The sequence below is a fragment of the Fusarium solani genome (assembly GCF_023522795.1).
Source record: "Fusarium solani strain SB1 chromosome Unknown bctg00000010, whole genome shotgun sequence".
Classification (NCBI taxonomy): Eukaryota; Fungi; Ascomycota; class Sordariomycetes; order Hypocreales; family Nectriaceae; genus Fusarium; species Fusarium solani.
In genome coordinates, this window is record NW_027072147.1 from 1170220 (window position 1) to 1191593 (window position 21374).

Consider the following 21374-nt stretch of genomic DNA (forward strand, 5'->3'; position numbering starts at 1 on the left):
CTCCTTACTCAGGAAGAGGCGGACGGATTGGCAGATTACCGCCCCCTCACCGGGGTGCAAAGTGAGCACAACTCGAGTCCGGTCGTCAAGTTGTGGCGCGAGGTCGGGGAGTGTCGTTGGGAACGACCTCCCTTCGGGTCGACTGGACGTCCCCCAAGATGTCGCATTTGAACCAGAGCACAAACTGGTCCTCTTCCAGCCGGGGAGGCAAGGGCTCAACAGTATGCTGACATCGGCGAATCGACGGCATCCCAGTTGATTCTGGGTACTATATAAACAGAGTGAGTACACAGCAGTGGACAAACAGAGACCCGCTAAGATTGACCGAGAAAAGGACGGATCGAAACAGTTCACCCAGGTCGCCGGTCGCAAGCGGCTGGTGAACGTGAGTCCCGACGCTGGAAGGCCATTGAGCCATATAAGCTCCGCTCCGATAGGTCTTAGGTAGCGACCGAATAGGTCGATCTCTGGCGCGACCTATTCATTACCTCGAACAACTTGGAAGGAGATGTGAAAGAAGCCGACCAGATCTTGGGGGCTTAATACGTTGGTACAAGGTGGGAAGAGATGTGGAACTGAGAATTAACAATCCTGGGAGGTAATTCCCGACGAAAGGATGAGGGCGACATTACACCACAGTCCGCGACCATGGAACTGACTTGATCCAAACCATGGCTTTATAGCGTGTGATCAACATGCGAGGACGACATTATATACGCGATGCTTCGATGGCAATAGTGGGAACAACAAGTCCTTTTCAGCATCGAAGACTGGTCGTTTCTGGACCTTGGAGAACCCTATATTATATCGATTCACGACTATCCACCCCCGTGGGGACTCGGACATGATTGGCCTGTCAAGATCAACGCGGATACATCGTCTCGCAATCCAACAGCCCTTCAACGCTCAGGAACTCAGAGGCGAAATCTATATATTTGGGCTTTGATACTGCCCCAACGAGAAAGAGGAGTGGGAATGGATGCTGGATCAACCCTTGAGTCCATCCACAACAACGACGCAGGGATATATATACGCACACTACTCAACATGTCGGCATGGAAGCACATTTGCTTCTTCAGGCGAAGACCGCAGAATGACGGGATCCGGTTTTCTTTCCAAGTCTGGTTGTTCCTGGGAAGCGTTCTACAACAACGTGAGAATGTCATCTTCACATTCTCGAAGCCTTCGGACCATTGGGCGCCCACTGAATTCACAGCCAACAAGCGCTGGGAAATCACCCTAGCCACCCATCCTTTGACAGTACGCTCATTGAAAGACCTGCTGCTTCTTCTCATACTCTTGGTTGTGCCCCTTTCAGACCTTTCCTTGTCAAACATGCTCAACACCATTTTCATCTTGGAAACAAACGTACCATATCATAATAGGATTTTTTGCTGGAATAGGGTGAAAATGACCGGCTAGGGCAGGCGCAAGTGAATGCGCGGCTCCATGCATTGCATCAATTATTCACTTCCGTTTGCTCCCCTGGGTTGGCAGCTCATTCACTGTCGCGCATTCACTGCAAGCTGCTAGGCACCAAAATAAAAACATCGAGTCTGCCATTTCTTCTCTTCGCTACTTTCTTCCTTTCCATCACGATCGCTTTCACAACAACGACAGTGACGATGGCTTTCCGACCCCTCGCCAACTACGCTGAAGCGATTCACTTCCAAGGCAAAGACGCCTCTGCCTTGACCAACAGGCCTTTCAACAATGGAAGCGCCGCCGCAGCCCCTATCCTTCGCCCTCGAGGCGTTAACCGCATTCTTCTCTTCCCTGGCTCCTTTAACCCACCTCACCAGGGCCATCTGAAGCTGCTCCAGCACGTCTTCAACAACGCGGGCGATGACCTTAACATCGTCGCGGCCACCGTCATCATGACTGATGAAGATCGTCTCAAGGACAAGCTCTGCACTGAGGAGAAGCCCTTGATCCTCTCTCGCGAGCAGCGCGTCAACCTCTGGCGCGGCACTGGCATCCCAGTCAACTGGGTTTGGATCTACGACAAGTCCGAGTCAGAGTGGGAGACCTTCCGCACTCAGCTTGCCGGAAAGGTCAGAAAGGATGGCATCGACCTCAAGTTTATCCTTCTCGGTGGTCCTGACGTGATCGGAGCTGGAGGGATGTGCAACCCTGAGTATTGGAAGTGCGCCGATTGTATCACTAGCGACATCTCCCGCGCTGTCGACTTTAGATACCCCAACACGCTTCGCCAGATTCCTGGCTGCTCCATGTGGGAGAGACTTGCTTTCGACCGTATCAGGCTGGAAGGTCAGGTCCGAGCCAGACTTCGAGGCAAGCCAGATGCAGGTGAGTAGTCTCTCAGATGAGAACAAAGAAACAAAGCTGGCATGACCCAACAGCTATCGAAGAAGCTATCTCGGCTGCTGTTGCCAAGCTCAGCAGCATTTCTGTCTGCCGTCGACAGCGCAAGCCCAAGGGCACTATCCGATTCCTGCCCTGCGACATCAGCTTGCGCCCAAGTGACCCCCCTAGCTCGACAAAGATTCGCCAGATCGTTGCGACTGCGCCCAAGGAGGAACTTCGGGCTAAGCTGGAGAGCATCGCGCTCAGTCCGGCTATTCTTGCCGAGTACATCAACAAGAGCCAGATTTGACTGCGCCGATATGAGTGTACTGGTGAATATGAGAGTGAACATGGAGGCGAAGGGTGGAGGATCAAGGATGATTGAGTATGAGCGAGATAAAGGATGACCTAAGGAACAGAGAGCAGTGGCTGCCAACTCGGACAGATACGATGAGGCCTGGGTAAAATGAAAGGAAAATTGCTAGATACATCCTGGTGTAGTCTGATGAAATGAAATCACTGAACACACCAACCATGGCCAAACTGCCAGAGCTGAATACCAAAACACACTCGTTGCTAAACACACACAAAGAAACTAACCAATATCAGAGCCAAGTCAAGACGCTTCTCGCACCGTGGGAAGGCAGGACATCTTCTCAGAGGCCTAGCTTCTCACGGCACACTGAAGACCCCCTAAGATGGCGAAGGACCCGATCCCTCCGACTGTATTTCTTCCCACAGGCTTCGCACTCCCCTTCCAAGCTCGGTATCCCGTTATCCTGTGCGTACTGCTTATGATGAACCCAGTAGTGCCGGTAAAGGGCCTTATTGTCAGCTGACACTTCTCCGCAAGTCTTGTAGAACTTGCATGGGAATCTGTGATTGTGGATTGACCGGTTGTGCTTGCTGCTGCGTGTTAGCAATTGCTTGGATAAGTGAAGCTCTAGGAGGAGACTTGCTTTAGATTGCGACCCTTCTTGTGCCGTTTACCGCAACACCACTGATATTCCGACTCTAATACTCTGTCAATCAAATCCAACACAGTAAGTGCTTTCAATGTCATATACACACCTGCCCCATCGTCTTCCGAACTGTTGTTGCCAGACTGACCACTTTCCCAACCGTTGCTTTGCATCCCGTGAACACTCCCCGCGTGAGAATCAGCCAAACCATGTACATGGGTATCGAGGCCGATAGTACTTGCTTGGTCCGTAAACTAAGTCATAGAACTGGGAGTGGTTTCGAAGGATACCGCGATGGCGTTGTTGGCGTATGGACTGGGGAATAGAATCGAAGGTGTATTGGGGGCTGCCGAAAGGAGGAGCTTCCTGCTGAGTTGGGATAAGAATCTTGGAATTGCAGAGCGACGTTCTCCTGCTCATGAGTAGGAAGAGGGCCACTCAAAGCGTGAGCGTAGTGCGAGGCAAGGGATGCATCAGGGACCATAGAGCTAAGTTCTTTCCAAACGTCAGCGTGAGTACAAATGATTCTAAAGAATCTCTATACCCTCTGCAGAGAGGTTGTGTATGTCAATATGACCAAAAAGCGAGGCCATTTTGGTCAGGCGAATGCTGGTGACCTGGTATTCGGGATTAGTTCTACAGAGAGGATGAATGGAAATGAAAGAGACCGGATGAAACAAACCAATTAAGTCACTAGAGTGTCATTCAGATGAAGAATGGCTTTGTCAAATGAGGCGCTTTGAGCTGGTGGTTCACAGCGTTGGGAAATTAATGTTGACCAACACCAAACGAACAGCAGAGGATGAGCAATTGTATCGAGACTCGGTGTCTGAATAGATCAATTGCTTCTTGACTATGAGAATAAAAGAGAACACCTAGAACAGGAATGCCTCAGGCTTTTATGCCCATTGCTTGGCCCCCAATCGTCCATCAACTCAAGTCTGCCTCTCAAGTCTTGAACTTGCCGGCCTCCCTCGCCCGGCTTTGCGATTGTCTTAGCTCGGACATCGCAAAAGCCTCAATTGCGGATCTCCAACTGCGCAAATCTGTAAGTGTAAGAAATAGTGACCATTGTTGGTCGATGCCCAAGAGCCTGGTCGCCTTGCTGGGGGAGGGGCTGCGGGCATGATTGGGCTGAGTTGACGAGTTGGTGGGAAGGCCCCCAGAGGAAATGGGCTCAGCTGCTGTAGGTGAGTGACGTGGACGGCCGGCCCCCCGTTCCAATGGCTTCCAAATTGTTCGTTACGGGTTTGCGATGTAGCTTGAATCTTTGCTGTGTAAGTCCAATTGAGGCATTGGGGTTGAGGGCTGTGCAAGATAAATAGGAAGAGATGTTCTGTGCACTGGGAGTGAATAAACAATCTCAATTGTCCATCTACAAGCCTCCTATCAACTCCACCAATCGAATTGCACCGTAGCCTCTCGTACTATCAACTACTACTTTCACAATGTCTCCCGCTGTTCTTGAACCAGGCAAGAGACCCTACCAAGCATTAAGGGCTTAGCTCCGCTAACAATTACTCCAGAGACCGTCCCTATGACTGTCAGGGGCATTCACAAGTTCTACGAACCTGCTGTTCTTCTCAACGCCCTCAACTTTACCCAGAGGGAGGCAGCTCCGCCTGGAGACTTTGACGCAACAATTGACACAACGGATCCGCAGCAGCTTTTCCAAGCCTTTGTCTACAAGCTGGGACACGTTTGTGACAGCGTGAAGGGTAACTATGGGGCAACCATCACGTCGTTCTTCGTCTTGAAAGATGAAGAGGATGTCGATGCTGCTCACTACTGGTTCGCCTCCAACCAGAGAACACGCGAGGAGCTGGAGACTACGGCTGAGTACGTGAGGGAGCTTCTTGGGAAAGCTGGGGATCCCGATGAAGATCTAGTCGGTCTCAAGAGGGAACTTCTTTCCGATGTCCTATGGTTCAATCGGCCAAGGCTCGAGTACTACTTTCGTCAAATGTCCGACAGGGCAATCAAGTGTCGAGGCTCTTGCCTAGACACGGCAGACGATGAAGGTGAGTGCTTAATGAACTGCCTTACGTGATGCCTCTAATCTTTATCTGAAGATACGAAACTTACGACTAAGCTGTCGGAGCTCCTCAAATTTATCGACTTTGATACCTCCAGAACGACCTCCAGGCACCACTGTAAGCCTTGCCCAAGTATTCTGTCATGCCAACAAAGTTAACCTGTCGGATAGTTGTGCATCTAGGCGCGAGGGCCATTAGGCTACTCGAACAGCTCTGCCGTTCACCGGAAGGCAAGATCATGGCAGAGCGAGCCCGAGAAGGCCGCAAGTTTGGAGTCCCAAGCCAAGAATGTTGGTCTGACCTGCAGCACATGATCAACCGCACGACTGCGTACTCGGAATCGGTGCGGTTCATCCTGGCTGCAAAGATCAGGTGGCCTAAGCTGTTTGACAAATTTAAGGTGTCGTTCATCGAGTCGAGCCAACGAATGGAGAGACCCTTCAGAAACAAGAGCCAGACTGCCGACAGCATCGTCGGAAGGATGACTAGGAAGGCCAAGATGATCGAGACTTTCAGGGAGTTTGCCCGCGAGCTTCAGAAGTTTAAACTGGACGACCTCATTATGGGGGTTTGGAAGGACCCCAATTTCCGGCCCATTGTACACGCCGAGGTGCTGCTTCTCGACCATCTTGACAAGAAGGGTCTCCTGGAGCCACGCTTCTTCTTCAACGAGTGGATGTACATTGGGAGCAGCAAGCCGACCTGCAAGCTGTGCCACCACTATTTTACACTGCACCACGTCCCAAATGTGGGACATCGACCCTCACACGGAAACCTGTACCTGCACTGGCGCTTCCCAGACGTGCTCAAGTCTCAAGGCGAGATGGGCGTCCAAAAGAGACAGATCATGGTTGACAGGGTGCTGGAAAAGGTTCGAAAGGAAGCATTCGATATCGTATCCAGGAAGGGGACGTCAAGTTACAAGGGCGATGACTCGTTCACGTACTCTGCTGCGATGCCAGAGAGGTCGACTGTTGCGGGCTCAGTTGTTGATCTTGAGGACTTGACTTCCATGATTGGGCACATGGACTTGAGTGATAGAGCTGGGGACTTTGACTGAGAGGAATGGAGCGCCTCTCTATGGGTGTTGTGCGTGCTTCAGGATCGTCCCCTGTTTGTGGCGAAGGGACATTGATAGTGACAGTGGGAATTGGATTGCGAAAAAGCAGTACACAATGGAAAAGAATGTGATATCTCTACCCAAAGTATAGAGTGACTGAACAAGGTCCGAGTAGGCGCTAATCCTTTCCTCATACCCCAAGATCCTTCACGTGGGGTATCTGCAAGACAGCCATCTCTCCAACGAGTATCACCAAGTTACGTCACTGGCTGTTGGTTCGAGTCATCAATCTATCCTTTATCATCATCATAGTGTTGAAAGGCACAAGCATTATCGAAGATGACCGAAGAGTTCTTCACCAGAGCTACGCCAAAACTAAAGGGCTATTGCATCTCGGGCGGCCAAATCGATGTCCTGAAAACATGCATCGAGGGACAAACAACTGTTGAGGAAGCGACAAAGGTGTTGACAGCATATCCGTCAGCCTCATCGACACCCCTCGAGCTGCAGCAGCGGCTGGGAGGGCTCTGGACCCTTCTTATCACGACCGCTGTCGGGTTAGTCGATGCCCAGCCCACTATCATTTTTATCTTGCAGAGAATCCGTACCCTTCCATGGGAGGAGGAGCCCACTGGTGAAGGAGAAGGATTTATGGACTTTGACGATGGCTTCTTTTGGCGGGAGCTTACCGACTGGGCCAGTAGCTGGGCCGATGACTATAACCGTACGAACAGACTGATACGTCAAGAAGTAATAAACTGACACAGCTGGATAGACTACGGCGCACAATACCTGATCGAAAAGTCTCAAGGCAAAGAGCGTGAGAGACGTCAAGCAGAGTGGATAGGCGCCAACAGATTCGCAGCTCGGCTCGCTTCAACCGGCGACAGGATAATCGCCTTGTGCGGTGCAGCCCTCGACACAGCCGGATGCATCACGATGAGGGATCTAGAAAAGGACGACCATGAGACAGACCCCACATGCATCGAAGCAGCCGTTTAACTCTTTATATACGCGGCACCTGAGCTGTTTTGCCTCGTGAGAGCTGACCCCAACGCTAAAGACATACACAGCGTGTGGGGCCAGCATGAACGTCAGCTTCTGGCTAGGGAGAAGGATCCTTCGGGAGACAAGTGGAAAGCTTGGAGGGAGAAATGGGCTCATCTGGCAGAGATGGAAAGTCTTCCGCAAAGGACTCGAGAGGTTTCCCGGATGGCTTTGGAAGCGATGGATCGGGTCAAGCAGCAGGACATTGACCAGTAGCACTGAAGGAGCCATCTGATTGAAATTGAAGAGAATTGTGATCGGATCATTTGTCTAATTCTGTTGTTGTCCTGAGCCTTACTGGGCATTTAATCGAAGAACAGTAGCCAATCCATCTCTAGCCCTTAAAGCAAGCAACTATAGCAAGGGCCCTTGGACTTGGGAAGGTCAAGCTCAACAACCCAAGGAAAGTGAAAAGGATCATCCTCTATGCCTTGAATAGGCGCATTCACAAAGAGTGCCTAGGCACCGCGTTCCAAAGGGTGTTTGGCACCTCTAAAGTGTCTTGTCTCGCAGTAGCCATCCGCTTCCTATCGCTTCACCCTTTCGTACTTTTCCAGGATCATCTCAACTGTGTCAAATCTCGCAGGCTTTAGAGCCTTGAGAGTCTCGATTGTGACCGACTTTTTATTCTTCATGGTTGTGAAATGTGATGGCGGATTGGGAATCGTTTTGTGTCATCGCACTAACCTTGAGCCCCAGTTGTCGTGGGCATGTCCAAAGCAGTGCATTAAGGGCTTTGAATTCGCGACTCCTTTGAATAGTCGAGGACATCCGATCCGTCGGCTGCCCTGTCGGTCGAAAATGCCCAACGGGGGCCCGTGAGTCATGACAATGTCGACGTCCTGTTTAATAGGCCATTCGTGGCCTTGTCTGACTTAAAACCCTAATCATTGGTAGACGGAGTGTATGGGCTTGCATAGACTGTCAAGTGCGCTCCGTTTGCTAGGGTAAAGTGGTGAGTGCCTTCATCGAGGAATGTGATACCTTCCTTTGCTGCTTCGTCGGGAAGTTTTCTTGCTTCCCCCAAAACACCATATTCTCGCTCTATGAGCTTCCTGTCGATAGAAGGCCAAAATTTCTCAATCTTGCTCCTGAACGTGGGGGTATCGAGGGTAAAGTCATGGTTACCGGCGATGACTAGTTTGAGTGGAGCATCAATGCTCTTGAGGAGGCGGATGGCTGTTTGAAATTTCTTTAGCTTGGACTGTTGGGTAAGATCACTGCAGTGAATAAGCACATTGACAGTCTCTTTAGGCTTTCTGTTCTTAGGCTGCAGTGTGCTATGAGTGTCAGAGAGGGTGAGAAATCGTGTCTTGATAGTCTAGGACGTCATTGTTGCGATGCTTATATATGAGAGAAGATGTAGACGAAGAAAAACAATGTAAACTAAGCGAAACAATGATTTGTTTATATATTGGGATTGAAGACATGTCTACCGTTGAGGCAGCACAGTTACCTTTCTACGATACTTCTTCCTCGCATCTCGAAGCATGACTGGAAAGTATTTGCAGCATACGGCCACAATTACCTTTACGATGCTTCAACACTTCCCTTAGAAGTAACTTGCCCAGATTCTGCCATCCTAGCAATAATACAGAACTTATAGCAACCCCCGGACACACCCCGGCATCCACGGCCCCGGAAGGTGGGTCTTTGGATTCGAATCCCGGAAGACTGCCGGAACATCGGAGATCGGGGCCCCGCACCACGTGACAGCGCCGAACCATGGGGTTGGCCCACTCGCCTCCTTGGTCACTCCTCGACCTTCCACAATCAGCTTCAACCACGCAATCATCACATCGAATCGCATCGAGCCAAGGCTTCAAGCATGCCCGAAGATGCGGAGCCAACTGCTGATCGCCGCCGGATGATGGACGAGGATGCCCTTCCCAAGGGCGAGTCCTGGTGGGACAGCACGGCACTTAAAGTGACGGCGCCGCTCCTCGTTGTCCTGACCATCTTTATGCTTGCATCACCTGTAAAATTTCTATTCAATCTTGGTTCCACAGATATGAAGCTTTCAAATGCAATTACAGTCTGCCCCGCCCTGGCCATGGCTAGGAATATCTCCCTTCATATGGAGGAGCCATTAGCACCCACTCCCCTGCCTCCGGCTCATGCGGCATCAGATGGAGAGCAAATCATTCATATTTTTCAGACGCTTGGTCGATCCACAGTGTGGATGAGCATTGCCAACATCACCTTTGAGGGAGACACGTTTGAGCCTGAAGGCATGGTGCGGTTGGGTGATGACCGTTACGTGGTCAGTTCAGGTCATTGGACCGAACCTACCGAGAAGTATGGAAAGATTATCAACGGGACGGACCGAACACCTGGAAAAGGACTCGCCCATTTGATGGTCTATAATGGAAAGGGCAAACTTGTTGCCGATGCCACTATCACGAAAGAAGGCGATGATGAATATCATAATGGAGGGATCGACTTTGATGGCCAGTATATTTGGGGAACCATCGCCCAGTACCGCCCCAACAGCACGGCATACGTTTATCGGACAGACCCAAACACGTTGGTACCTGAGAGGGTACTTAACTATGGGGATCATCTGGGAGGCATGGTCCACGACACCCGCGACCATCTCATCACTGCTCTCAACTGGGGAGGACGCAATGCCTCAACATGGGACCTCAAGAGTGCAGAGACGGGTTGCGACGCGAGCCCCGAACCAGACCATGTTGTCCGAAACCCGAGTTACTTTGTCGACTACCAAGACTGCAAGTGGCTCGGCCACAGCAGATTCTACAACGGAAAGAGTATTATGCTCTGCTCTGGCGTCGCCACCATTGGCGGGTACAATCTAGGCGGCATCGCGCTCGTAGATGTCGCGACAATGACACCACTCGCCGAAGTCCCCATCGACCTAGAAAGTGCCCTAGGAGTTAGACTGACACAAAATCCAATGGACGTTAGCGTAAAAGACGGAAAGCTGAGGCTGTACCTAATGCCGGACCAGCACAACAGCACATTGTACATATACGAGGCGCAGCCCGACAGCCCGTTTCAGTATGGCGGCGGGAGCTGAACGGTTTTGCTTACTTTTTAAATATACCCACCAAATTTGGAGTTAGTTTTTCAAGCCATGCAGTTGCCTGTTTCCATGGTTACGAGGATGACGAGGCTTTTCAGGCAGACTCAAACAGAAGGTATCGCGAAATGTCGGTGCCTTAGAGTCGACGAGTTTATAACGCGCGTGTGATCTCTTAATCAACTATAGAGTTAAATTTGTTCAGCAAGTTATTTTTTACTCAATTGATAAATCTTGTTTAAGCACAATCATGTCTTGTCAAATGGACACTCCACGAAACCTCGAGTTCAATGACCTCCCACCTGAGCTACGAGATCTCGTCTGGGAGTTTAGTCTCCCCACCCGTCGAGTCTTTCATGTGAAAGGAGTCTCAAGGCGCCCTCAGGAAGAAGCAGCATCGAGACCGGCCAAGTTCTTTCGCTTCCACATCCGCCACGCTCTCCCAGCGGCATTGTCCACCTGCAAGGAGTCCCGCGCTGTTGCGTTGCGCAAGGGCTTCTTCCTCTCGCCCTATGGGAATGATCCTGGTGTCTGGTTCAATACGGAACATGACATGCTCTACTTTGACCGGAACCAGCGCAATATGCTCCAGCTCAAACCTAACCTGGGGAGCATGACCATCTGTGGTTTGGACCGGGTCCTCAACGTTGGTGTTGAATGGCGCGCCTTCTTTCGGGATACCCCACGGCAAGGCGCGACAACATCCCGCTACTGGAGGGCGGCGATTGAGACATTGTATGTGCACATGCCGCGGATGCGGACCGTCAATTACATCCTCCCTATGCTACGGCATAAAGGCGGCATGATGTGGGGACGAGAACCGTATCAAGCACAAAACTATGAGGCCATTCTCATCACGCTCCCGGAGAACACACAGATCCCGTGGGAAAACACAAGGAATCGGGGCGCCGATCGAGTGCAGCTTCTCAACGACATTCGACACGACAATGGACTCAATTCGATGATGGTGACGTGGAAAGAGGTCAAGGAGGACATTGAAAAGGGCTTTGGGGAGGAGGCAGAACCTGGTGATGGATGGCAGGACCGTGAACATGACACTGATCACTATCCTCCAGAGGTGATTGGATGGTGGCTACTGAGAGATGGCATTCCCACAGTTCACGAGAACCCGCAGATCCAGACATTTGATTCATAAGAAGGGTCTGAAACAATTTGTTCATTTACATCTTATCGACACGACAACTAGCAACGCCTCCATTTCATCAACTCGACTCCATATTCCTCGCTCATCTCCACACACTCACGCTTCAGTGTCAAAAATTAGAATGTCAAGTGAACAACCTCAATGTTGTTGCCCAGAGGGTCGAGGACAAAGGCGCCGTAGTAGCCGGGCATGTACTCCGGTCGAAGACCCGGCTTGCCATTGTCCACAGCACCAGCCTTGCTACTCAAACATCAGCACCGTTCAGTTTATGACAGGGATCTTGACTTACATGGCAGCCTCGTACCACTCATCAACATGCTCACGACTCTTTCCGTTGAAAGCGACATGAATAGGCGCGACACGGCCTTCAAGCTTGCCGTCATACTTTTGCAGACCATCCTTACAACCGCCGCCGAGCCAAAACTCCATTCCAGCGCCCTCGACGCCGAAGCCGCAGAACGGGTGACCATAGTCAGCCTCCATCTTCATCGTGTAACCAAGCGGGGCGAGGATGGCCTTGTAGAAGTCGCGCATCTCGACGTAGTGGTCGCCGACGGGGAGTCCAATGTGTCCAATGGCCATGATTGCGGTGGTGGAAGTGATTGATTGTGGTTTGTAATGGTGTTTAGTAAATTGGTATGTTTGATTGATGTGAATGAAGAGTGTTTTCGAGTTGGAGATGGGACATGGCTGGTCTTAAGTATTTCAACCACAGCAACGCATTCACGGCGATACTTGTCTCCAATATAAGACCATGTGAGTGACCGCCGTTCAGGAAAATGGGGTGGCGTGCCAAAAAGGGCCAGATACAACGACGAGCATTATGTTTAGGCGTTATTGTAGACGTTAAGCTGAACCTCCATATTGTGTTAAGGATCCAACACGAGAGTAACACTTGTGTCTGGTCCATTTTGATCCACAGTATAATACGCCGCAGCCTATCCGGACCTCGAACCACCGCCATGGCGTTCATCTTATGCCCTCAATGTCCGCGCCGTCAAGCTATCTACCCGACCCGGACATGAGGGGAAGTCCGCCCACCGCTGTTCGGGGCACGTGTGTTCGCGACAGACTCGCTCCGACTGGGTGACGCGTGAATGAGTCACGCCTTGAAGAGGTAAAATAACATGGGACACAGTGAAGTGTGGGGTTTAGGGCGGTAAGCGGTGCTTGTTGAAAGCCGTGGGGAGTAAGCACCATGTTTGATGTTGTAAGCCAAGGAGGTGAGATGAGACCTCTCCCTCATCCTGTTGAAGAGAATGTTTGTCATCTTGACATGAGAAGAACTATGAATACCCTGCAATGACCAAGCTTTGGACTGATTCAGCCCTGAGGATGCAGATTCACGGTGATACTTGGCAAGGATGGGGCTGTATCCTTGTAAGATTGCCCGGACTATCGAGCCTACCCATGCCGTTCGGAGCGCGACCCTTCGGATCATCGGGTGCCGGACATTGAGCAGTGCCGTTCATAAACACTCTTGAACAGTTGATCCTACATCTTGCTGTATATCTACACAGCTCGTATCTCGTCTCCATCAAAGCCAAGCCGAGTGTGCGGTAATCTGACGTCGATCCCATCTCACTGCTGACAGCCGTTTGTTCGCTCGGCCGAGTCAACCCTCTAAATAACGTTTCCCCTGGCTGAGGTGATACTCTAGTTTTATGCCAAGTCTGCATAAAATAAGCTCCATCACGTATGACAAACTGAACCGTATCCAACAGCCAATTGCTGACCTCCCCAACCCAACACAGCCCTATCCGCCAATATCTCTCGTCAATTTTCGTATTCCCCGGACCCAAAAAGTCGCCAAGATAACACGTCCTCGGTGTCTCTTAAGCGAGCTATCCGGCTTCCCAACACGGCAAGCCTTCAGCTGCTAACATGTCTTTCAGCTGTCAACTTGTCCCTCGCTTGCTCCATTGTGATCTACACCCAAGTTGGCCTCTAGACACGTCAATCTCAGCTCACCTCAGCCAAGAGCACATCAACACCCAATAGCCGCCCGCCAGATGCGCGCACATAATTGCTCAAAGGGGTCATGGTCTAGTGCTGACCCCACGGCGGCAGAGAACAAGACACCACCTGTGCGACAAGGAGAGATTGTCTCTATTGGCTTCTCTGATACGAAATGGCAAGGTCTCACTCGCGCACCTTTTTTCCCATCCCTTGGTGATGCTACATGGCGGCGCAGCCCAACAATACTGGGCGCCATGTAAGCCGTAAAAAAGTTCGCCTAGCAACACTCAGAGACAGGCCCAATGGAATGGAACGAAATGACGGGGAGTCCAACGGGTGCGGCGAGTATAATATCATGGCGAGCATCCCGCAGATCGACAGTTGAGACCACTCCTCTCACGCAACTCCTCTAGCCTGGTAGCTGTCGCCAAGATGGCGTTTCTTGTCTCCTACTTCGTCTTTCTCCCTCTGCTTCTCCACTCCTTATTCACCTCTGTAGCAGCCAGTGGCCACTGGAAACAGACCAAAGAGTTTGACCTCAAGATAACATGGGACGACTATGCCCCAGATGGCTTCTCCCGAAAGATGCTGCTCGTCAACGGCCAATCTCCCGGTCCTGTCCTCGAGATTGACCAAGACGACTGGGTTGTCGTGCGAGTGCACAACTACTCCCCAGAGAACATCACCATTCACTATCACGGTATGCACCTCGTAAACGTCTACCTATAATTAACATCACTGACCAAGTTCAGGCATCGAGATGAAGGGAACCCCTTGGTCGGATGGCGTCCCCGGCGTTACACAGCTTCCCATTGAGCCGGGATGTAGCTTCACCTACAAGTTCCAGGCAACGCAGCACGGCAGCTACTGGTACCACTCTCACTTCAAGGGCCAAATTGAAGACGGTCTATACGGACCCATCGTTATCCACCCTCGACGGAACGACCCGAATCCCTTCCACCTCATCTCGGATGACTACGAGACTGTCTGCGCCTTGGAGGAGGCTGAGAAGCGTGTCAAGCCGATTGTCATCGCGGACTTTGTGCATCTCACGTCGAATGAGAAGTGGGATATGACGCTTGCTGCTGGTGTTGAAGACTCGTGCTATGATTCAATTCTGTTTAATGGAAAGGGAAGGGTAGAGTGTATTCCCAAGGAAGAAGTGGAAGCAAACCTCAACCCGGTGCAGAAGGCGTATCTGGGTGCCGTACCTAACGGTGCCATGACTGACAAGGCGTGAGTAATGGGTGTCGCAAACTGAAGATCCATCACTAACAATTCTCAGTTGTCTCCCTGCTGCTGCCCTCTTGGCCCTCGGCGGAGGCGGCGGCAACGAAAGCGCCCTCCTCCCAGGAACATTTTCCGGCTGCAAGGAAACCAAAGGTCAAATCGAAGTCATCAAGGTCTCCAACAAGCACCACAAATCAGCCAAGTGGGTGGCATTCGATATTGTAGGCGCCATCAATTTTGTCACCGGCGTCTTCTCCATCGACGGCCACGAGCTCTGGGTCTACGCCATGGACGGCTCCTACATCGAGCCCCAAAAGGTCCAGGCCATCACCGTCACAAATGGCGACAGGTACTCGGTCTTTGTCAAGATTGAAAAGTCGGGAGACTTCAAGGTGCGCTTCAACGCCAACAGCGCGCCGCAGCTCATCACGGGACACGCCATCCTCTCGGTCGACGGGTATGGGGAGGCTCAAGAAGCTGAGGCATACATCAACCTCGTTGGTCTGCCAGTGTCCAAGGACGTTGCCTTTTTCGAGCAGAACAAGGCTTATCCCTTCCCACCGGATCCCATTTCGCCCACTGCCGATGTCACTTTCAACCTGAGCATGAAGATCGACGGCGCGACGTATCTCTGGGCGCTTAACGATACGCGACTCATGTCTGATGAGCTTGATGTTCAAAAGCCTACCCTGTTCAACCCGATGCCCTACGTCAACAACAATGTGACCATCTCAACAAAGCTGAACCAATGGGTCGACCTCGTCTTCGTCGCATCCATGGTTCCCCAGCCGCCGCATCCCATCCACAAGCACGGCACAAAGATGTACCAAATCGGTTCTGGAACTGGCGTCTTCAGATGGAGCTCAGTCGAAGAGGCCATGAAGGAAATCCCCGATCAATTCAACATCGTAAACCCCCCTCGGAGAGACGCCTTTACCTCCCTTCCCGCAGAGAAGGACGTGACCTGGGTGGTAGTCCGATACCACGCCAGCAACCCAGGCCCCTGGCTTCTGCACTGCCATATCAACAACCACATGGTAGGAGGTATGATGATGGTGATCCAAGATGGCGTCGACCACTGGCCAACCGTTCCTGAAGAGTACGCCCCTGGCCGTCAGGGGACACGTGGGAAGAAGTGGCACCACTAAAGTACAAAATGTTTAAATTCTAAATGTCTAGTACATCATTATTACTGAATACATATTGTTTTAACTTTGGACACATAAATAAGAGTGTGACTCTGCCGCGAAGCTACGGGTGCTCAGCTGTCGAGGCTGCAGATGGCTTGCCCACTAAACCCAGTCGAGTGTGGAAAGCGAGGCAGTGCTGACCACCATGAATTCAGGTCATGAGAAGTCTACCTCCTCTTTTCACAGCCTCGTTTACGAATTCGTCCATCTTGTTTCATGTCTGCAAAGGTAATGGTGCTCTGTGTCATAGCGGAGGCCACCAATACTTGAACCTATACAAGACTGACAGTGATAAGGATGCTGCGAGATCAACTCCTTCGCTTATGAATTGATACCACAGACTCTTCAACCATGGAAGGACCATCAGCCATACTGAAGCCGTCGGCTATGAACGGCCAAGTCTTTCGACGCAACCCCTCCGCAAAGCCTTGTCCTGGATGCAAGAACGCTTCACTATGCGACATTACAGGCCGCGGCTACGTCTTGGACATTGACGTGAAACAAACTCTAGAAGAAGCAAAAGTTCAAAGCGAAAACGAATGCTACCTATGCTTTCTAGTATGGTGGTCCCTCAAGAACCGCACCGCCAAGATACTGGCGATGGACGACCCCGTCATCGCCCTGTACTGCAACCCCCCATTCAGTACACCAGTCCAGCAGATCGACGTGATAGTCGTGAGTAAAAAAAAGCGAGAAGACTTGGGTTGGGCCCTCGACTTTTCGGGTCTTTCGCATCTCGGTCCACCAGATGCCAAGCCGTGGGTGACTCGAGGCCGTATCGTCTTATACGCAGACCCTAGACGCGGTAAGCTCTTCGTCGCTATGGCAATTTATAGATGCTGATTTGTTCTAGGACAACCTGAAGACAGGAGATGTCGTGTCAAGTTCCGAAAGATCGAGACCAATTCTGGGTCCCCAGCTTGTTTCGACCTGGCCAAGCAATGGATCTCGGATTGTCTATTCAAGCACTACGGAACATGTCCATCAAATTACAGGTCACCTCTACCTCTTAGATTGATCGACGTTGGACCCTCTGACGGCTCTGAATCTCCCAAGTTGATAACCACAGCTCCCAACCAGCGTGGGAAATACATCGCTCTTAGCTTTTGCTGGGGGCCGAAGCCATTCTTTGCCCTGACCCCAGCAAACAAATCCGAGCTTGAGCAGGGAATCCCCTTCGACAAGCTTTCAGAGATTATTAAAGACACCATCATCATTACCAGGCGTCTCAATGTACGTTACGTGTGGATCGACTCCCTCTGCATCATCCAAGGCTCAGAAGAAGAAGCTGTCAAAGACTGGGAAGTGCAAGCACAGCAAATGGGAACCATATTCCGCTACGCTTTCTTAACGATAGCGGCGTCTTCATGCGAGGATGCTCACCAAGGACTGCTCTGTGACCGAGACAACCTCTCCCGCTCATACTACGAGTTTCCAGCAGACAAGAAGGGCCGAGACACGGTCTATCTCGGCCGCTGTGCCAATGCTATAGAGCCTCATTCTTTGAATGAGCCGCTGCATCGGAGAGGATGGGTCTTTCAGGAATCGTTCCTCTGCGTCAGATCCATTTCGTACGAAAAGGGGGAGCTTTCGTGGAGATGTCGAGCATGCCAATGTCGAGAAGGCCTCATGGAAAGCGAACCTCTTCCTCACAAAGTCTCAGAACGCGATGTACCAAGCAACATCCGAGCCAACTGGAAGTCCATCGTGGCCGAATACAGTAAAGACTGCCTCACGTGTCCGAACGACAGGCTCCCAATCATAGCAGGACTCGCAAAGATAGCGCAAAACGGCTCACCAACAGACTACCTCTACGGAGTATGGATGGACCAGCTCGCAGAGTCACTCTTGTGGGAACACCGCGGTCATACTGTTGACAGGATACGAGTCTACACCTGCCAGATGAAGCGTCGTGCACCGTCATGGTCTTGGGCATCTGCAGATGGACAGATCAAGTTTCTCAAAGGCGCGGACCCGGCATACATCCAGGCCAAGGCCAAGGGCGAAGGTTTACTGATCAATGGATATCTTCGCAGTGTCAAGACGATCAGGTTGTCGACCTCGGGGAGCTACTACGGAGGCTACGATAATTTCAGTCCTTGGACGAACTTACCGACGACGATGAAGACTTATCTCGACAGTGATGACTCGGTACCTATTCATCACCGACTACGACGAGATGACAATAGTCCTCTTGAGTTGGTGGATGTCTGGTTTCTATACCTTGGACCAAGCTCAGGCCTCATCATCGTAGAGGCCTATGATATGGGATCTCCGCCTCGCAGACTGCTGCAATCAGCCTATCAGGCCTTGACTGAGTATAAAAAGTACGTTCGTCTGGGGTCTTTTGTTGGATATCCCATCAAGAGGAAGTGGTCAACGCGCATCCTCCTGGTCTAGTTATCGGGTCGTGTTTTAATTTTTCTCGGCGTTTGGGAAAGCAATTAGAATCACAGGTCATTCGTTATGGTATCTCAGGGAGCCGGGGGGTTCGAAATTATGGTGTTGAAAGAAATAGGCTTGGTATATATTATAATTGTACGGGATAATTAGACGCCTTGGTCCCATCCAACTAGAGACATCTTCCTCTAATGTGTCAACATCTAGAACAACCAAGTAATCACATTCTTAACCTTGCCCTTCCACCCTGTCACCTCCTCAACCTTCTCCTCGATAGTATAAGTATCCGTCACAAGATCCATCTCCTCCAGCTTAACAGTCTTTGTCTTTTTCACAAATTTCCACCCCAAATACATGATCAGCATGATGGGAAGTTCAATGTAGAAGCTGACAAAGCTGACGCCGTCAAACTTGGGACTGAAGCAGCTCCAGCCTTGCACCAGGACTAGGAAGCTGTTGAGGATGACGCAGAACCACGGGCCGTAGGGGTAGGTCCAGTTGCGGAAGGGGAGGAGGTGCGTTTTGCCTTGGACTTTGAGGGCGGAGCGGAAGCGAAGGGATGTGATGCCTATGGAGATCCAGCTCAGCTGGTTAGACACGCCGACGATGCTGTGAGGTGTTAGACAGGGTTCAATTCTGAAATGTAAGGAGTGCTTACTTTTGAAGCCAAGACCAGAGTTGACCAGCGCCGATAAAGCTTGACCCAAAGCAGAGACCAGCAACGGCTCCAGTTACAAGGACAGCTATCCAGGGAACTTGGTTTCTGTTCAACCTTCCCAGTACCCTGGGTGCATGGCCTTCCAAAGCCAGAGTGTACATCAGTCTCACGCCAGCAAAGAGGGCGTGATTTCCAGCAGAGAGAACACTGGTCATAATGACGGCGTTGATAACACTTCCTGCTGCGTGGGCGCCAGTCATCTCAAAGACGATAGTGAAAGGTGAGGTACGGGTTTCCTTGGAGTCGAGGTCGGGGTAGGTATATGGGACGTTGAGGCCGATTAGGAGGATGGAGAGGAGGCTGCGAATGTTAGCATCGAGACAATGGATAATACCGTGGATAGCATACTAGAAAAGAATAATACGCCAGAAGACATTCTTGACCACCTTGGGCAGGTTCCTGGTAGGATCCTTCGTTTCACCAGCCGTGATGGCGATACTCTCAGTTCCACCGTCTGTTAGTGTTAGCGAATTCTATTGACACATATTGGCCAGGGCACTTACAGGCAAATGAGGCAGTGACAAAGACAGAGGCAAAGCCACCGATTCCACCCACGAAAGGGGCACCTGGGAGGTGCCAGTTTTCACCTCCGATGTATCTTCCGTCTACGTTACCACCACAGTTGACGACGATTCCCATGACAATGAAGACCTAGGGAATATTAGAGACCGTTGTTTGCCAATTGACCTTCTGACACTTACAACAATGGTGATGACTTTAAGTAAACTAAGCCAATACTCAAGCTGCAACTTGTAAGTAAAGAGAGCTCATGCTAAGCCCATGCCTCAAACATACCTCGCCATATGCTCGCACAGAAATAATATTGACACCAATCAACACAACCCAAAAGATCAAGCTGAGAGCCCAGCCCGGAAAATTGTCAGTCCAATACTGCAGAATGAGTTGCAGAGCGACCAGATCAGAGGCTGTGGATACGGCATCGTTGAACCAGTAGTTCCATGTGAGAGCAAAGCCAAAAGCATCATCAACAAAGCGTCTACTCATCCGTCAGTATCCAATCACATCCAGAATCAAACTTTCACTAACCCTGCAAAAGTACAGAAGCTACCAGCGACGGGGATAAAAGCAGCCATCTCTCCCAAACTCAACATGGTAGTAAACACGATGCAGCCCACAATAGCATACGCGATGAGAATCGAGGCCGGTCCGCCAGTGGCCAGGGACTTTCCCGTGCCCAGGAACAAACCAGTACCGATCGTGCCTCCGATGGCAATCATCTGGACCTGGCGCGCCGAGAGCGAGCGACGCAGCAGGTCGGACTGGGTCGGACCCCGGCCGACATGGTCTGCCGAGTTTTCGACATCATCTTTGCCGAGGTCTTTTGAGTCTGGGTTGATTATTGCCATTGTTGTTGATCAGTTAAACAATAAAAGACATGTCAAAGTCTGGACCGTGATATTGAACCCCATATTGTTGTTGGAAAACCTCATGTATTTGACTTCGAAAATCCCCATTTCCAACGCCCAAAAAGGCAGAGCACGAGGAATTGCGTGCTCAGAGGCAAACCCACACAGATATCCCAGATTACACTGCACGTAACCTCCAAGACATGGTTCGTTATGTAACGGACCGTGTCAGATGCGATCGTCACTCCATCCGCTAGACAGAAGGCGGAAGGTGCAGTAAAAGACCAAGGATCACCAGGCAGTAACTTAGCACTGCTAGGGCTCCGATCCTTTGGTAACGTCACAGCGATGTTCGGCTCGGCCGTGCCGTAGCCACACACGTAGCATACGGGCCGATCTTGTGAGGAAAAGCTCGTATGCCCCGTGCTTCGTTTCCAATCGACCGGGAGAGTGTAGGTAATAGATTGCTCTGAAAACTGGGACCTTGAACCATATGGCAGCCTGTATTTAAACACAAACGATGTCGCCATTCTTTCACCAGTTGACAACATTGCCCTTGACTCTCTTCTTGAAATACTCACGAGATGTTCAACAAGGAGGCTCTTTATGAACCCCTGTCTCCCAAGACCATAAGCTCCCGTCTTGGCTCGAACGGTTTTATCCAAGCTAAGCCCTACGTCGACTCTGGGCATCTGCATTTCCAGCGGATAAAGGTCATGCCAGTCTCCCGAGGATCCATATCCACGTCGCCGTCGCTTTCCGAGAACTCTTCTTAAGCCGAGCTCGTCCCAAACCTCGTTCTTCAACCATCGAGAGATTGAGAAGGAATGGAACCGAATTGTCGCCTTCGCTTAGGTCGAGTCCATCCCACGCGCCGTTCGTAGCGAGCA

The 21374-nt window shown here is 51.1% G+C and overlaps 10 protein-coding genes across 10 annotated transcripts; 7 read left to right on the forward strand and 3 right to left on the reverse strand.

The window, feature by feature from the left end:
- Positions 1-1625: 1625 nt before the first annotated feature.
- On the forward strand, positions 1626-2617 carry MRS44_014451 (uncharacterized protein; the record flags this gene model as incomplete). Its single annotated transcript, XM_046284762.2, has 2 exons — positions 1626-2310; positions 2364-2617. 2 exons carry the CDS (start codon positions 1626-1628, stop codon positions 2615-2617), a joined length of 939 nt encoding a protein of 312 aa, XP_046127421.2.
- Positions 2618-4806: 2189 nt separating this feature from the next.
- MRS44_014452 (uncharacterized protein) lies at positions 4807-6365 on the forward strand (the record flags this gene model as incomplete). The annotated part of the gene is made up of 3 exons (XM_065618417.1): positions 4807-5290; positions 5342-5422; positions 5476-6365. 3 exons carry the CDS (start codon positions 4807-4809, stop codon positions 6363-6365), a joined length of 1455 nt encoding a protein of 484 aa, XP_065474489.1.
- A 339-nt stretch (positions 6366-6704) lies between these two features.
- Positions 6705-7367, forward strand: MRS44_014453 (uncharacterized protein; the record flags this gene model as incomplete). The annotated part of the gene is made up of 2 exons (XM_046281573.2): positions 6705-7089; positions 7141-7367. 2 exons carry the CDS (start codon positions 6705-6707, stop codon positions 7365-7367), a joined length of 612 nt encoding a protein of 203 aa, XP_046127419.2.
- Positions 7368-8295: 928 nt separating this feature from the next.
- On the reverse strand, positions 8296-8904 carry MRS44_014454 (uncharacterized protein; the record flags this gene model as incomplete). Its single annotated transcript, XM_046281572.2, has 2 exons — positions 8296-8733; positions 8869-8904. 2 exons carry the CDS (start codon positions 8902-8904, stop codon positions 8296-8298), a joined length of 474 nt encoding a protein of 157 aa, XP_046127418.2.
- Positions 8905-9240: 336 nt separating this feature from the next.
- On the forward strand, positions 9241-10452 carry MRS44_014455 (uncharacterized protein; the record flags this gene model as incomplete). Its single annotated transcript, XM_046277320.2, has 1 exon — positions 9241-10452. One exon carries the CDS (start codon positions 9241-9243, stop codon positions 10450-10452), a length of 1212 nt encoding a protein of 403 aa, XP_046127417.2.
- Positions 10453-10705: 253 nt separating this feature from the next.
- MRS44_014456 (uncharacterized protein) lies at positions 10706-11611 on the forward strand (the record flags this gene model as incomplete). The annotated part of the gene is made up of 1 exon (XM_065618418.1): positions 10706-11611. One exon carries the CDS (start codon positions 10706-10708, stop codon positions 11609-11611), a length of 906 nt encoding a protein of 301 aa, XP_065474490.1.
- Positions 11612-11736: 125 nt separating this feature from the next.
- Positions 11737-12202, reverse strand: MRS44_014457 (uncharacterized protein; the record flags this gene model as incomplete). Its single annotated transcript, XM_046284761.2, has 2 exons — positions 11737-11860; positions 11910-12202. 2 exons carry the CDS (start codon positions 12200-12202, stop codon positions 11737-11739), a joined length of 417 nt encoding a protein of 138 aa, XP_046127415.1.
- Positions 12203-14011: 1809 nt separating this feature from the next.
- MRS44_014458 (uncharacterized protein) lies at positions 14012-15957 on the forward strand (the record flags this gene model as incomplete). Its single annotated transcript, XM_046284293.2, has 3 exons — positions 14012-14279; positions 14332-14815; positions 14865-15957. 3 exons carry the CDS (start codon positions 14012-14014, stop codon positions 15955-15957), a joined length of 1845 nt encoding a protein of 614 aa, XP_046127413.2.
- A 393-nt stretch (positions 15958-16350) lies between these two features.
- Positions 16351-18399, forward strand: MRS44_014459 (uncharacterized protein; the record flags this gene model as incomplete). Its single annotated transcript, XM_046284292.2, has 2 exons — positions 16351-16804; positions 16853-18399. The coding sequence occupies 2 exons, from the start codon at positions 16351-16353 to the stop codon at positions 18397-18399; spliced, it is 2001 nt and encodes a 666-aa protein (XP_046127412.2).
- A 203-nt stretch (positions 18400-18602) lies between these two features.
- On the reverse strand, positions 18603-20484 carry MRS44_014460 (uncharacterized protein; the record flags this gene model as incomplete). The annotated part of the gene is made up of 7 exons (XM_046277319.2): positions 18603-19008; positions 19058-19417; positions 19466-19571; positions 19621-19768; positions 19819-19860; positions 19913-20114; positions 20165-20484. The coding sequence occupies 7 exons, from the start codon at positions 20482-20484 to the stop codon at positions 18603-18605; spliced, it is 1584 nt and encodes a 527-aa protein (XP_046127411.1).
- Between the last annotated feature and the right edge of the window lie 890 nt (positions 20485-21374).